The following is a 17,306-nucleotide window of genomic DNA, read 5'->3' on the forward strand; positions in this document are numbered from 1 at the left end:
CAATTTTATGATTGTTTCATGGCGGTTATGTTTAAACCACAAATAAACACACATGCCTCGACAGAGTCCTAGAAGGTACTGCATTTTCAGATAATGAGTAAATGCAGAGCTTCATTCTCTCTGTTTGTGTCTGCCTTGTGAATCTGGGATTCAGTATCTGACACCAAGGGGGAGGGTTGTCACAAAGTGGCAGTTATCAGAGGGCTGCTCCCCAGCATGCTGTTGTTGGCTGGGGTGGCTGGCTTGTGGACCAAGCCTACACCTAGAAACGTCCCTCTCTAGATACCAAGTAAACAGAGAATCCAGGCAGAGTGCATGTTCTCTGCAGATACAGACACCACCACACGTCTAGTGGGTCGCAAGTGATGATTGAGAGGGATTACTGGAGTATTAGTTTATACATCATTTTTAGGATAAAACTACATATTATTCCTTTAACAAAGTTTGAAGGAGGATGTGCTTCAGCAATGGGATTCTCATGGGAGTCGTCAAGGCTCTGTGCTGAGATGCATAAGCGGTGATGCAAAATAACAATGAAAATAATAATAATTGTTTTTCTATTTTTCATTAGATAAATTAAGTGGTGAGTTTAATCCGAGCCTCCAGGGTAAACAGAAGAGAAGAAGTAGACATATCTGAGATGCTAAATATTGTAGATAATATATGAGACAAGAGATACTAATGGCAGTGCATTTAATAAAAAACCTTAACTGAAGGATCCAGGGGAGTGTTAGAAAAAAATAATTAAACAGCAGTATGGCAGGTCAAAAGTCATTGGAAAACTATAGAAATTGAATCCTCAAAGCAATTTCAGTCAAAAACAACGGGACTGGTCCCAGTCTGGTCAGATGCGTACATGAACTGATGAAGCCTCTTGGATGAGAGGTGAAACGTCTTCCTAGACAAACAACCAGTCCAGTTGTTTTTGACTGAAATTGCTTTGAGGATAACGATGACCTGGACGAATGAGAACATTCACAGGCTTATAGAAATTGAAGCATTAATATTATTTGTGTGCTGCGAGATTAGTGTGTCACCAAAACAAATTTTCTCTTTCACCTTAGGCAAAAGTTGCATTGTTTATTTTTTCCATATTCATTTGGAGTAAAGTGTCGTCTTACAGGGATCTGCTTTACATTTTGCTGCAGAGCATTTATAGTATCAGCAAGAGTCAGAGGCATGTAACCACAGCAGCTCCATAAGTGTGACAGGTCAGAGAGAATACATCTCCAGAGAGAAGCTACACTGGATTTGTTTTACCCAATGGCCTAGTGATGAATCCCACAATCACAGGGGGAATGACAAAAGGGAAGAACAGTGTTTGAGGATATGTCAGAAGGAAAAGCTGCAGATGACATGCTGGGCTCTGTTATGAAGTCAAGTAATTAGGTGAAGCTTTGCCTTTTCTGACAATCAGAATTTGACATATTTACACAAAGTATTTATAAAAGCACAAGAGGAACACACTGTCCAGGATGCAAGGACCAAATAGATATAATATATTTTTGATTTACTTAAAATCTGAAATTTCATTTTTTATATTAACATTAGATTAAAGGCATGAGGGGTGGATTTACAAAGAATGGACTGCTGCCACTGACATCACCGTGGATTGTCCATCACTTGCTGCAGCTATCTTCCCAATCTCAAGATCCGGTTTACAAAAATATCACGCTCGGAAGAGGAAGTCTTTCTTTGGCTACACTGGAAAGCCCAAAATATCAGCCATTGCCCTTAAAGTCTAAATTGCCGTCAGACAGATAGCTGATGGGTTCAGAGATTGCTGTTTTTGCAACAAGGTAAATTTGCAATTTTGCTGCTAATGTCTACGTATTACTTAAATTAAATATGTGTATTTAAATAGGAGCACTGAGACGCTACTTGCTTGGCAGCTTAGCTAGGGTTGCATTTCACCTAAAGATCAAGATCACGTGAGAATTACGCTCACATGTCCCACAAAAATCCATCTTGTCAAGATCGAAATAATGGGTTTTCTAGGCTAGAAGTCATCCGGCCTATCAGTGTCCTGTAAGGAACTACTGGCAGTTGAGGGGGGAGTGAGGATGACAACAGAGGCAACCGCTCATTCAAAACAACAATGGTGACTTTTAAAGAGATTAGCTTATGAGCTGCAATAGCATCATATGTTTTCTCTCTTCTCCTGATTTACTTCTGCAAGAGTTTGATAGACTGATTGTTAATTCAATCAACCTGCCTGGTATGTTTTGCAAGGGCCCTCCCTATCCCAATCAGTTCCCAATTATGCACTCTCAGATAGTTCTGTGAAACAAACCATCTGACGAGTCAGGTTACATTTCACCATTTGTGGACGTTGGCATACTCCACTGCCTCCAAGTGGCCACAATAAAAAGTCAAATGAAAAGTCAATAATTGCAAGACACTGTAATTATGTAGCACATTCTTCTTTAAATTTAAAGTGGAGGTGGACAACATCTCTGCCAACAAAGTAATGGCTATGAAACCCTACATTTACTGAACTGTGGAAGGGCCTCATTTCCATTTCCTTTTCATTTTTTGAATCCTATAGCTCTAAGAAAACATTGTTTAAATCTTATCTTCTGACACAATTGTTACTGTTTTCTAAATTTGCTCAATGTTTTTTTTCTTTTTTTTTATCATTTTTCACAAAATAAAGATGGGGGTTTGGTGCCTTGCTCAACGGCAACTCTGCAGCACACTCGTATTTGGTCCGTCCAGGACCTGAACCCGTGACACTGTGGTTCCTTGGTCAAGTACCCAAAGACTGAGCTACTGCTGCCAAAGCCTTGACATTTACAGAATGATCATCAGTGCAACCTAATGAAACAGAACTTCTTTTCAATTTTAGACTCTATATAGGTTTCTGAAGAGCCAAAATACAGCTCAAGGTGGGCGGCTCCAGCTCCTGCCATCTTCCAGTGCCTGATGCCACCTGCTCCCTGCTAATCCAAACATTGGCAAAGTGGTAGAAAGTTAATGGAGCTGAGGCGGGCTGAACGAGGCCTCCAGTCTATGCTTGTCACCTGTGACAGCACCCACCTGTCACTTAAAGTGGTGATGCCCTAAATGCAGAACTTTAAGTTTTAATATAATGTAAACAGGCAAGTGATATAAAAGGCATGCCACATGCAGATGTATAAGGAGCGAAATTTGCTAAATGTAGATGTAAACCTATTTTTGTTCCAGGCTGTGTTACATGTTTATTTCTGTTGTAAAGTTGGACATATTAACATGAGACTCTCTTCTGGAGACAGAATCTGTGGCTTTTTCTCAGACCTGGAGATTGCCGTTTGTTGTCAATAAACACACAGTGCTAACCCTTCAAAGAGCAACTAAAACATGTCCTTTTACCACTCACATTGCAGCGGGACCTGCTAACAACCACTGTCTGATAATCTATTGCATTAAACTTGATGAGTAACCTATTCATTTGTTCAAGGGGAAATTTTGACCTGACAGCGATGGAAAACCTCAAAGAGGGCATACGATTAATCAAAAAGTAATTTGGAGAAAAGCATTGCCAGTGTCTTGGTGTGACTTTTCCCCGAGGTGAGGCAGTCGCCCTAAGGATAGCTCTATGTATTTCAACATTTTTGTATTTTTTAAATATTAGTGCCATCATGGTCTTGGGTGTTCGTTTAGACTGTTTTATTTTGTAAAGTCATTTTCTTCATATGTCATGACTTGTTTTACTTTGTGTATGTTATCCACCGCACCTGTGTTCCATTAGTTCCTTGTATATTTTAATCTGTGATGCTCCCCATTTCATTTGTTGGTTTGTCTTTGTTTACTTGCCTGCGTGAAACTGTTTATTAAATAATTTAACTGCACCAGTCTGCTTCATCTGCGTTCTTCTCCTGTTGCCAATATGCTCCAACTGCAGTGTTGTCAGGTTGGTTGAAAACCATGATTTTTAGCCAGATAAGAATATAAATTAAAAAAATAAGAAGAATGTCAGCACTATTACAAACCAGGCCATAACTTTGTCAAAACACACATTTTCATTGATCATCATGATTTATCCGAGGGTAACAACTAAAATGAATACACACACACACAACAGAGCAATAACACAACATGCCATAAAAATGTGTAGGCTATTTTGCGATCAGTGACTGACGCTCTTTTTTGACCAAATGCCACTCTGATTTTATATTTAACTATATTCTAAAAATAATTCATCAAAAAGAGTAGACCAACAAGCATCCCCTCGAAAGGTGTTTCCAAATTGATTGAATTATGTAGAAATTGCCACCATGTTGTAATTTTTTAACCAAAGAGACCCTGCCCTCAAGCAACTTCCCAGAGTCTCACAGTTAAACTTGTGTTGTCACAGAGCGAGTAGACGACCGGTGGGCTCTTCCTGGTCCTGAAAACCTCCCAGTAGCAGCAGCTGAATACTGATGAGAAGAATGAGCAGAAGGTCGATGTGAGGTGAGAATGTGATGAGCAGACAGCCGGAGGGCAGAGATGAAGCGAGAGGAGAAATCTAAGTATAAACCTGATAACAAGATAAGACGTGATCAACAGGACAGCGAAACTTAGATTGGAACACCTTCTTTCTACTCACACACACTCACTATTCTCTCATTTCTCTCTGTGTGTGTCTCTTTTTGCTCCGGGTGGAAGCGTTTCCAGACCTTGAAATGCTTTTTGCTGGAGATTAAAATCAAGCTAGGTTTCAGATGAAAGGAGCAAGTGTTTACAGAATATGACCAATCACCAACAACATGGACAAGTCTACTGGCTGCAGAGCGTAGAGCAAACTACAATATTAGACAAATAACAAAACATTAAACACATAATTCAGACTAAAAGTAACAGCATATACTTCCAAAAGCAGAAAAGACATCTGACAAAAATGCTGATTGAATGTGTCAATAAAAAGGATTATAATATCATAAAAGTAGCAGCTCACACAGTGCACACAGTAACAAATCAAAATGTGTATCGGGCGCACGCAGGGAAGTGATATAAAAGAAAACTCTGGCACTCACAGATAAGTGGTGTCCTTATTTAGTGTGAACACGAACACGAATGCCTTAAAAGAGCATTAACATAAATCCAATTTCTTAATTCGGCCACTTAATGTAGCCAGTGGCGGAGCATATCAGATATAAACAAGTGGGTGTCTCGCCTACTCCATACATGAATATGCATCCTCCCCCCGACCTATCTTTTTCAAATTTAATTTTATTTGCAATAATGCCCCTTTAAAGTGAAATTCTGGCGTAAAATCATCCCAGGGTCGTTTTTGGCAAATACACCCATCGAGAATTGTTTTTTCCTATAACAACTATTAACGGAGATATCACTGAAAGATGCTAACAGTCGCTAACAATGCGGCTAACACTGATTAGTTACAGGCATTGCGTTGAATGCATTAAAACGTCTTTTTTAACCACTTATACTGCTCAAGATAACACCAAACCTCTGCAGTAGCAAGAGAAGAGTCCTTACGTATCAGGGTTAGCCGCTTTCGGCTGCCAGCGACTCTCCAGGATATCTTTGTTAATGGTTGTTACATCAAAAAAAATTACCTCAATGGCTGATTTGATGAGTGTATTTGCCGAAAAAGACCCTGGGATGATTTTACACCAGAATTTCACTTTAAATTAATAAATAAACATGGTATGTATAACCATTTTCATCTTATTCTTTCAGCTGCAACCCAGACGAGACTGGGGGAAAATAAAAATAAAAACATATTTCAGGGGCGGTAGGTGGCGGAGTGTTGAGAGCAGTCACCCCATGTAAAGAAGCTGAAAGTCCTTAAGGCAGGAGGGCTTCGTGTCTTCCCCTCTCTCTCTCACCCCATATCTTATCTGCCCTCTGTAATAAAAAGGCTTGAAAAACTGCCAAAATGGGCTTACTGTCATGTCTCATAAGTCCAACAAATACAAGGCTTTAGTTTTTCAATCAGTCTGTTGTAGGATGATATCTGTATCCAACATGTCGCTACGGCAACATGACTCTCAAGAAGCTGACACATATAAGTCAGTTCTTTTGACGGTGAGAATATATATCTCTCATTATTGGTTAAACATGAAGCTCACATACACAATCTCACATGTATGGACACACACTGTTGCACCCCTAGGAGCTTGCACAAGCATGTCATGCTTGCAATAGAGGAAACGTCAAAACAATGAAGAAATATTAAAACTCGTCTGCTGAAAATCCACATGGCATGCGGCAGTTGAAAGTGGATGATGCTTTGAAGAGGGAAATTGTGTTGGTGACTCACCATTAAAGCAGTCTGCAAAGACTTGACAGTTCTCCCATGAAACAGAGGCGTAATCAAGTTGGTTTTTTGTTTCTATATAGTCTCAAGATATAGACAAACCTTCTACTGGAAACTGATTTCATCTACAGAGGTTGTCAAACCTGAGTTTGTTAGATACTTTCAAATATCTAATATTTGAGTTGTTTTCTTTTGAAACTGTGGCACTTTCTGTTATGGGTAGAATCACATATCAGCCTTGCATTAAAGCAACCTTGCTTTTTGCGCCAAAGGTGCTCTACTCAAAATACTGAAAAAGTATTCCCTGAAGCATATTGCCAGAAGTTCAGAAATTGGGCAAAAGAGATTTATGGCCCTCATTTATCAAACGAACGTACGGCAGAAAAACGTGCGTACGACCATATCCTGACAAACGTCGGCATTTATCAACTTGGACGTGAGAGGGAGCTACGATCAAATCTCACGTCTGGCCTGAGATCGTGTACGCACATTTAAGCCTGTGTATTTGCAATGCAGCACAGCAAAATCTGGCTGAAAATAATTAACACACCTCAGCTGTCATTAGGCATAAGCAGTCACATATTAAGAAAAGATCAAAACGGATTCTTAAAACGAATAAAAAAAATAAAAATTGTGGTTGGAGCAATTGATTGTACTCATGTGCGTCTGAAGGCACCATCCATGAATGATTACGCATTCATCAATCGCAAAAACTACCACTTGATAAATGTACAGGTGATTTTTGATGCCAAGCAATCGCTTTTAAACGTGGTGGCCAGGGACACACGACACACTTTTTCTTTTATATTTCTAAACAGCTGGGCTCCAGCCCCCCGCGACGGTTGAAGATGAATTAATTAATTAATGTGTTGGCGCGCAGCTGCAGCAAGACGCGCTGCAGAGCCAAACTCATCTCCTCGGTTAGTGGCTACCCTCGATAAATTGCATTAAATCAAACAAGGTATCAGATGATTAACATCTTGGTATGGTTCTTCTAGGTGACAAAGGTTATCCTCTAACGGTATACCTAATAAACCCGCTCGGAAACCCCGCTACAGAGCAAGAGCGCCGGTCTTGTGCCGTATTCAGCACCCCTGCCGTGAAATGCACCCCCTCGCATTAAAGGTGCTATACTGGTCCGCACTGTTGAACACTTGCCTCAGTGGAGCGCTGCTTCGGGTTGACTGCCTCCGTTATTCTTTTCCATACAGCGTTTTAATGGGCCCCTTTTATTCCACTCTTAAGACCGCCAAAAAGCACATCTTTATTTTGCTCCATCTTGGATGTCAGGATGCCTATCTTTGTATCGGAAAAGTTTCTTTTCTAACCAGTGTTTCTTCTCTCCATGTTTGACCTCAGTGGGCGAGGCCTCCGAACCAGGAATATTTAAGGGCGTAACATGTTAATGGCGATCAAATTCAGCCGCCGCATTTATCAAGGCCCGCTCATTCGTACGCTGAGATTGGTCAGATACGAATGTTTCATAAATCACACGTAGGTCCTGTTGTACGACCAATTCTGCGCTCAGATCTGCGCCTGTTTTCACGCAAGATTGATAAATGAGGCCCAATATGTGTAACAATTCTTGTTTGCCTGTTAAGCGGAAATGGAGGTAAATCACAAGAAAAGCAGGAAAGGAGGAAAGCTGCATCAACAATACAATGAAGTTAAATGTGTGGCAGAAAAGTTAACACAACCATGGACTTCTTCAGTGCCTCTGGAGGCTTTGCATTTGATGATTTCCTCTGCCTTAGGCCACATGTTGTTTCGAGGCAGACGGCTTCAATGACAAGTTTTGGGGTGAAAATTTGACCAACTGAGGAGGAGGAGGCCAGGCCTTACAGTACACTTCCTGTCTCAAGAAGAAAGGTTGCACAATGTGTCTTGAAGTAGTTGTCCGTTCCAGTAATGTTCCAGTAACAGTTCTCCAGCTCTCTAACTCTGAAATAGCTCTCTAACATGTTATTTCAAACCAACTGACATGTTCTTCTTGCCAAGAAAGAAAGGAGCGTGCTTGAGCAACTGATTTCTTTCAGCTCTCACATCACTTAACTGTGGGTGAACAGTTAACTGTGGGTGTTATGGAAAGTATAGTCCCATGTGGAGCTTCAAAGTATGTGATCAAGCAAGAGTACTGCAGTATTGTCTTTAATACAACGGCAACAGTTATTTTTAGTATTAAACAATTTACCATTGTTGAGTCTAGAAAATGAAGAAAAATCTTCACATAATCAAATTATTTGTTTTGGAACCAGTCATTTTATGATATTACCACATCTAAGTGATTTGTCTGGTGAGTTAAGTACTTCTCGAATATTTTTTAGAAAAGAAGTCAGAACTCATGAATCCTCATGGAGTGTAATTACATACAGTAGACATGAGTATCCCAGTTAAGGATGCAGGGATCCAGCGCTCAGTATCAGTAACAGTCCCATACTAGCCAAAATCACTGGGTCTGAAATTGGAGGGAAAAAAGTATAATCCGATCTATTGTTGTGTGTAATTCTAGCGTAAAATCATTCCATGGTCTTTTTCGGCACTGATTTTACGCCGGAATTACACTTTTATGATGTGATGTCCCGTCATCTGATAATACAGGGAAACCCTAAAAAAAATACATTCTTTCAGAGCCATCATTTCAACTGTTGGCCTCCAGGTCACATCTAATTTGACGTGTGCTAGGGTTATCAACTACCTGTCAGCGCCAGAGTTAACAGAAGAAAAGTTTAGTTCTCCAGTAGGCCTGGAGACCGGAGCTTCTGCTACGGGGTGTGGGGCCCTCTGCCTTCTGCCAGAGCTCTGACTGCTATCAGCATGCATCCCTATGACCAGAGGGCTTATGTGGATAGTGGATAGGCTCTGAAGCTCTTGAGCGACGTGACTGACTGACTGACTGACTGACAGACTGACTGACTGACCCTTAATGGCTCTATTTTCAGGCTGATGTTCCTGCACCATTAGTAAAGATGTCTTTTTAGAGACTAACGTTAAGTGTAAACTGTGTTTTCTGTGTAATCCACTTAACTTAACTTGACTGAAAAATAGGACTGAGGACTGAGTTGTTTTTTTAACCACGCCCTTTGTTGTTTGATTTTTTTACTGGTCACACATTTCCTGTGATCTAAACTGAAACCAATTTCTTTGTATGATGTTTTAAATAGTTTTTTTGCAGAACCCGATTTCCGTGTTAACATCATATAATCAAAAATGGGCTTAGTCTCATAACCAGGATACTCATGTCCATGTAAACACACAAACTGAAATGTAATTTAATGCACACCACTTAAACAAAATCACACAGCACAAACGTCACATGTCTGCCTCCTTCATAATTCACAGGAGAGAGTTTCTAATACTGTCCACCGTATTGTATATAAGTGATGTTATATAGCACAGACCTACTGCAAAGGAGCTCCTACCTGACTTACATGAATTTTCTTCTGACGTACGTAGCAGTAGCACCATAGGAAAACAGAAAAATGTCCTCAAGAAAGATTAAGGGAAAAGCAAGTTAGAACAGCAGAGAGAGGACAGTTAGGGAAGAAGACAGAGTGAGACAGAAAGAGGTACATGTTAGATGAGGTCATTCTAAATCTCTATTTCACCGCTGACAGACAAAAGTGACAGTAATAAGAGGTGAATTTGCATAGCAGCTGTTCCCTATATGCAGGGCTAGATTTATTGGACTAGCAAACACTGGGATGGCTAAGTGCCATATGTCATACAGCAGCAGCAGATAAATTAAAAGTAACAGCTGTGAGTATACTGTGAAGGTAACAGCAAGTTAAAGCATCTTGCTCAGAGGAGAAAGACATACATGTCAGAGGGGTTATTCCCTTTGGGGAGTCTGATGAGGAGATAGAAACTAGATAGACAGGGGAAAAAACAGGACTGGGGAGAAAGGGAGGCAGACAATCAGAGGCAGAGTCTCTATCTTTATCATTTGTATTCTGGATTTTTCAGGAAGTGGCTAGTGGCTACATACTGTATTCCCATAATGGACCGTATCTGTATGACCCCACATTTGTTTGTACAAGATGTGTTCATCATGACATGAACATCAAAGCTTTTAGTCCATGAGCTCAAGATGCCACTGTGTTCAATCTAACTCAGGGGATGGTGCTAATGCTCAACAGAAATATGCAGTCCTGGATGCAGGTATAGCTACTGTAAATATAATGCCACACCCCTGTATGCTAGGGGTGTGGCAGAATTAATAACAGATTATTGTGCTTTTGTGATTCAGGGCAGGGTTGAGGCATAAAAAGTTCCTTCCTGCTGCAGTCGGCAAGTCTGGCAGATTAAGTAGCCTCAGGCAAATTTTGAAGGTTTACAACTCTCACGCCCCTCCCCGTCTACCATCAAACTCCTACGCTCCGCGCCACGCTCTCCAATCGAATGCTTGTCAGTGCGCATGCATCAGATTCCCTTTGAACACGTCCGAGTCTTCCCTTATCAATACATGGCACGGACTACATGCTACATGGAGGTAAGCTGGCTAATTCACTCAGAGAAAACAAAGGCTAATGTCTTTTAGCGTATGCCTAGCTTGAGGCATTGTGCCTGTGATACTGTACCACGCGCAAGTAGGGAGGGGGGGATATGTGGCATTGGCTCTACATGCATAAAGAGGCGCATTTCTTTCTCTAAAATCAGATGGTTTATGTTGTTCTATCGGAGCATAGTGTCAGCTTCAGTGAATATGATCACACAAATGTTGCCGACTGGGACTAGGTTTGTGGCCATCTGAAATTGTAGGTCTCTCCTTGCCTTTAAACCAACGTCAGGAACATCGGTTTGAGTTGTGTATTTGAGATGTTGGTTTTGCAATAGTATTACCAACAAAAAAATTACAAATAGGGTCTGATGTCTGGGATAAAAAGTGGCAAGTGGTAGTGGCACCGACCTATCATGCAAAGCGACAAGCCCTTGATTATCCATGACTATAAACCTAAATATAATTTAAACAAAGTGATAAAATTCATCCCATGTACAGTTGCATTGAACAGGAAAATTTAGCCAAAATGATGATCCTTTTTGTATCAGGCTGTAAACGTTTTTATTTCTGCATTTTAACATAAGGGTCTAAGGGGATTGACTCACTTTGGGAACAAGGTTCTAGTGCCCATTTGAGGAACTGCAGTTTGTTTGTGTTTTTGTTTTTATCACCCGAGATGCCAGTCAAGTCTAATAATAGGCATTTAAGGTGTAATTCCGACGCAAAATAATCCAATGGTATTTTTCGGCACTTACGTACATCAAATAAGTCATTGAGACTCTTTTTTTTCAAGTAACAACTATCAACGGAGAAATCCGAGAGAGTCGCTAACAGCTGGACGTGGCTAACAGTGATTAGCTCGAGGCAGTACAGTGAAGGCATTAAAATGTCTTTTTTAACCACTAATACTGTTCAAAATAACACCAAACCACTGCAGTAACATGAGAAGAGTCCCTACACATAAAACAAAGCACCAACAACGTAGTTAGTGACTTAAAGACTTACCAACCGTCCCAGGTACCAGCTCCTCTCCTATTAAAGTCCATTCAAGTCGATTACCAAATGCAATTCAAAAGGAAGAAGCCAATTGGTGTTTTGTTAACTGCCCTGATCTAATAGGTGTTAGCCATGTCTGGCAGTTAGCGACTCTCCCGGATCTCTCCCTCAATAGTTGTTACACAAAAAAACTGTCTCGATGGCTTATTTGATGTATTTAAGTGTCGAAAAAGACTATGGGATGATTTTGTACCGTTATAACTGATATAATAAATCTAATGCATAACATAAAGTCAATTACAACTGGTGTGAAGCTATTCTGCAGGTTAATAAAAGTGTGACTCTGATTAAACAATTACCAATTAAACCTGAACTACACCTTAAAAAGCTTTTGTTTGCTGTTTGGTGCTACAGGATGGGGTACCTGCTCAGCACCAAACAGCGCCCAAGCCAAGGTTAGCCATCACTAGTGGTGACTAATTGTGAAGCATTTAGCAGCTAAAGAGACAGATATTTTTCTCAGGAGTTGGTGGGGACAAATTAGAGCGAAAAGGAGAGTTAATAATAGATGGTTAACTCATGTCTGCTGGATGTGTAACTAGGCAACTGTTTGCTACCATGTTAACCACATCAACTGTACTGAAGAGGGACATTTTGCAAGTTTACAAAACTTGTCAGTACCCTCTGGTGAACAACTATGCAGTGAAAACACTATCTTAATTTCCCCCTGTTTTAATTTATCTTGTGTAATTTCTTATTTATTATTGTCAGACATATACACTAATACCAATACTTCTGCACAAGATACTAGGGGCTGATGTAACAACCTGTCTGAATTCTTGGTCAGCTCTTGTTTAACACCGGAATCATGTGCTTCCTATCTTTAATATTCAAAGCATACATGCTGCTTCAGTTACCACCACACCACTGGTTCCACCCCACCATCATGTTTCACGTGGAAACACCTAAGTCACTGAAAGAAAAGCTGTTAAGAATAATTAATAAGCTCTTAATGCTCATCAATACAATCCCTTTGATCAGATGCAGAGATCGGAAATGTTTCAGCAATTGCACAGTTAAGTGAGTACTCTCTAAGGTAGGTGGAACACACACACACACGCACACACGCACACGCACACACTCACACACACACACACCACCACTCTTAAAATAACAGTGCAGGTTTAGAGTCACACCTGCTTCAAACCACAAATTGCCCCCCATAACTATCATCTGTCTCTTTATTGTAAAGCTGTTGCCTCTACACAAGCCTCTACAGTCTGTCATGGCTTCTGAAGAAACACCTGGCATTAGCTTACTTAATGTGTTGCCCGTAACGATTAACAACTATCTGTAAAAACAACAATAACCAATGTGAGGGTAATTATTCAGTATTCATTGGGAGTGTAGCAGTTCCGATTCCTGCATCTGCTTTGTGAAAGTAAAAAACTGTAGATACAGTCTCCATGCTGTTGTGGAATTATATAACTTGATGGACCGCGCTGGTGCTTTTTAATTTTACCTATAAACTACTTTCCACTCCATATGTTTTTTAGATTGATGTCCTTTCTTTTAGGCAGTCAATGATTTCCATTTACTTAATCACAGCATGGAGGACAACTTGCAGAGACTTGAAACTTGCTTGAGTAAATCTTTTATCACAGTTTACCTTTTATAACTCTTTCTTTTAACAGTGAACAGAGACTAAACTCTGTCTTTGTTGTCACTTCTAAAGAAAAACACATTTACATGATCATTTAGTTTATCGTTTTTTCTTTTTGGTATTGGTTTTCCACCAACATATCTAATTATTTCAAGATGATGTTACTTAATTGAAACACAGAAAAAAAAGACAAACTCACTTCAGTATAACGCAGCCAGACCCAGTAGGCGGTGCTGTCCAGAAGACCTGTATCCTGGTGCGTCTACGAGGTGTGCTCTCCGTCACTGCAGGGGCACAGTTGGTCATGAACTGTGTGTCCTCCTCATCAATGTTCTAGAAACAGAAGAAGGAAGGATTTAGTATGAACATTTTGAAAAGCAAAGACATTCATTCACTCTAAGCAGTGACTTCCAAGCCCACAAGAGCTTTTCTGTTATTGTGATCCGTCAAGGCTCACTATGGATTGCTTGAGACAGAGGTTCATTCTGGTAGCACATATATCAGATAGTTGTGTATTATAACTCCAGATTCTACGATAAATAGCATAGCACCAGGGTTTGAGGTATAAAAGGTGGACAGCCAGAATAACTTTCGGTCTTTTTGATACAGCGTCTCTGCGTGAAAAGAGCTCACAGAGGCACGATGAGATAACAAATTCCATAACGCAATACCTCACCAAAGACATGGGACACTTTTGGACTGTGTAACTCCTCATCAGATGGGCTGTTCCAACATCCAGTGGGCCAGCAGCATTGCATTATTATGCATTATTTGTAATTAAAATAATGGTTGTTTGCAATGTTATAGCGACCCCCACAGATGATTTTACTGCTTTCATGGGAGCTAACATATTCTCAGGTTCAGAGGATATCATACGAAAAGTCATGCATACAAATTCGTAAAACGGTGAACAAGAGTCCTATGAAGCCGACAGCTAATAGGCGATTGGTCGGAAGTTGTTTGGTTTAGTACGTCCAGGACATGAACAGGCCACCACCCAGGAAATGAACCCTGCTTGCCAGGTGAAAGACCTGTTTTACCATCCACCATCCCAACCTGCCTCCTCACAGGGCGATTTGCTGTCTTATACTATGTCTCCTGCTTTCAATACTTGAAATACCCACACAATAAATATGTGTAACAGTGTACAAACAGTAGGGAGACATCAGCTGGGTAATCTTTGACGCCATTCCAGCCCTATGTGTAAAAAGGAGGAGGGCCTAATGGGACACATGCCCTTTGCAGAGCGCTGCTGCTACGGATAGATGGAACATAAAGTTATTATAGCAGATACCTGTACAACCCACTAATCTATAATAACAGAAATAGGGGCACACTATATGACAACCTTGTTGGCATTCCATACAAATTGCCAGATACAGCAGCACACTACCTGCTGTCTGGTATGGATAAAAAAGGGATCCTCCCTTACTCATTAGGACACATTGCGCAAGTAGAACTGCATGAGGCAAGGAAAAGCCCAGGATGCCGCTGCGCAAATGTCAGCCACTGACATTCCTCTGAGGATGGCCGTAGATGAGGACAGAGTCGCATGGAGTGTGCTTGGAAGCCCTGCGGAGGCTCCACTCCTGCTGCACCATTGGCTTAATTTATGGCATCACAGCTAGTGATGTTTTGAAAGAGCTGCACCTTGTGAGTGCTCTTTATAATGAACGACCAGCTGCTGTGTCTGCCTCACATTCACTGTGCACAAAACAAACTGAGACAAGACGTGCACAGGGCAGAGTCAGAGAGATGCTGCCTCTGCTTCAGTGTTTTGAGGCAGGGGGAAAAACCCTTGAAGGGAAATGTTTCTCGACCAAAAATATTTTGTTATGACTCTAGGCATAAAAGACGGATTCAACAGCAGGGTCAACGTGCTCTCCCCTCTTTGATAGAGAGGCATGATGGTGATACCGACAGTGCGCATAGGTCACTCACACTTTTAGCCAACATCTTGACTATAAGGAGAGTTATTTTCTGGGGCAGCATCTTGAGAGAGATCTGGCTTAACGGTTTGAAAGGGGGGTCTCCCAGAGCCCAGGGAACCTGTGCACAGCTGGTTTCTGAAGTCTCACCCCCTTTCAAAATGCTTCACCAGGGGATTCGACCGTTTTCTCACCGTAGCCCTCATGGCATGATGAAATGGCTGCAGTGTATGACTTAATCAAAGCTGGTGCCAGATCATTATCTACCAATGTCTGGAGGTAGGTTAACACAAGAGGCAGAGCGCATGATGTGGGGGTTGGAATCCCTATCCACCCACCAGCATTGAAAATGGACCATCTACCTGCGTAACACGCAATGTGGACGGAGCTCAGGGCGTATGGCATATCCCACTTAAGGAGAACACTACAAGGTCATTGTTGATTCCACATGTGTATTCATTGTACAATTATTATTGCTTTGATACATTTTTTCGTTTATACCCCCACCCATTTTTTGTATGTAAAATGACTGACTGAATACATGCATCCTTTAGCTTTATGAAAAGAATACAGAACATTTGGGGGAAAACTTTTTCCACCAATGGCTAAATGAAAGCATGATAGAAGCAACATGGCTTTTTTAAGGCCAGTTAAACTAAAACTGCAAGCTGCAGTTTATTGTGCAGGGCCACAATAAGTTTTACTTACTAATACTAAACTGGAAACTAATATACTTCCCCGTAAATATGTCGTAGATGCACAGAGTTGGAGCAAAGATGACTGAACTGTGCTTGTCTACAGGAGTTAAAGAAGGAAACAATTTGGGAGCCTGAGAAGTTGTCCAAGAGAAAATGTGTACAGTGTTTTGAATTAAGTACTATACGGTATGTATCAGTTTGGGGAGTAAGTTATTAAATCAACTCGTAAATCTCAATCTCAATTGATAACTGTTGTCTACTTGATATTAAGAAAACACCAGTAGCAGTAGTATGAATAAGCTTTGTTAACTGCTTTTATTATAAGTTACTTCTATTTATTAATTGAATCAAGTTTCACCAGCTGGAGCATCAAGCAGTTATGTGAATGTTCCAGAGTGAGGCTTCAGATAATAACAGCCTTGTTATTCAAGACGTGTCTAGCCCAGTCCTTTCGGTACTTGGACCATGTCAGACGTTTTAAAGACTAAACACACACAGACAGATCAAACATGCACACATGGCCTATGACCTTGTAGCTAGTGTTGCCCAGCTGCCTCAACTCAACAATAACAATGACCTAACACGCTGTCCTAAACTCCTGGTATGACATAAAGAGGGGGACAAAAGATACAGACAGCTCTGTCTTTCTTTTCATTTTCTTTCTTCACAAACTCTTCTTTCTATTCCACAAATAAACATCTACACAGACGTACACAGATCACAATACACATCACTATGTATTTGTGTATTAACTTCCTTACGCCTTCTTATACACAGTTTGGTGTACTCTGTGTCACCAAGACTGAAGTTCTGTACGTCAAAGTAGACACAAACAGCTGGCTAAAAGGCATAAGGAGAGAAGACAGAGCCGGGCGAAAGACATAAAAGAGATGGAGAGGAGAGAGAAACATAAAGAAAAAAGAAAACAGGCTTAAGGAAAAGACAGAGAGAGTTTTATGAGTGGAATGCAGAGATGGATTATTGATACAACATTACAATTTGAAACAGAAACTGCACATGTATAATACTCACTCCAGACACCTTTTAAAGTATGTAAAAACTCTGTTAGGGTGAATATTTTGTTTAATGTGGTTTTCCAAAGTAGAAAGTAAAAAGAAGAGAAGGGTCTGGAAGCACATCTACTCTTTCTCCCTCATTGAGACATTTTGCATCTGGCCTCGCCCCGCCCACCACTAGGCAAGTCCCAAAGTAGGTTCCAAGCCAGGGCAATCAAATCTTGTTCTGACTCAATTCAGTCAAGACGCAAGCCAAGACTGAG

General features: G+C 40.8%; 1 protein-coding gene across 2 annotated transcripts in view; it reads right to left on the bottom strand.

The window, feature by feature from the left end:
- Positions 1 to 17,306, bottom strand: part of LOC310948731 (spondin-1-like) — a 116,922-nt gene that overhangs the window by 81,044 nt on the left and 18,572 nt on the right. For both annotated transcript variants that reach the window (XM_083915957.1, XM_083915956.1), the window contains exon 3: positions 13,601 to 13,734. In XM_083915957.1, the coding sequence (XP_083772083.1) occupies positions 13,601 to 13,734 (134 nt within the window). The remainder of the gene's footprint in view (positions 1 to 13,600; positions 13,735 to 17,306) is intronic.

This window comes from Echiichthys vipera (genome assembly GCF_963691815.1).
Source record: "Echiichthys vipera genome assembly, chromosome: 7".
Classification (NCBI taxonomy): Eukaryota; Metazoa; Chordata; class Actinopteri; order Perciformes; family Trachinidae; genus Echiichthys; species Echiichthys vipera.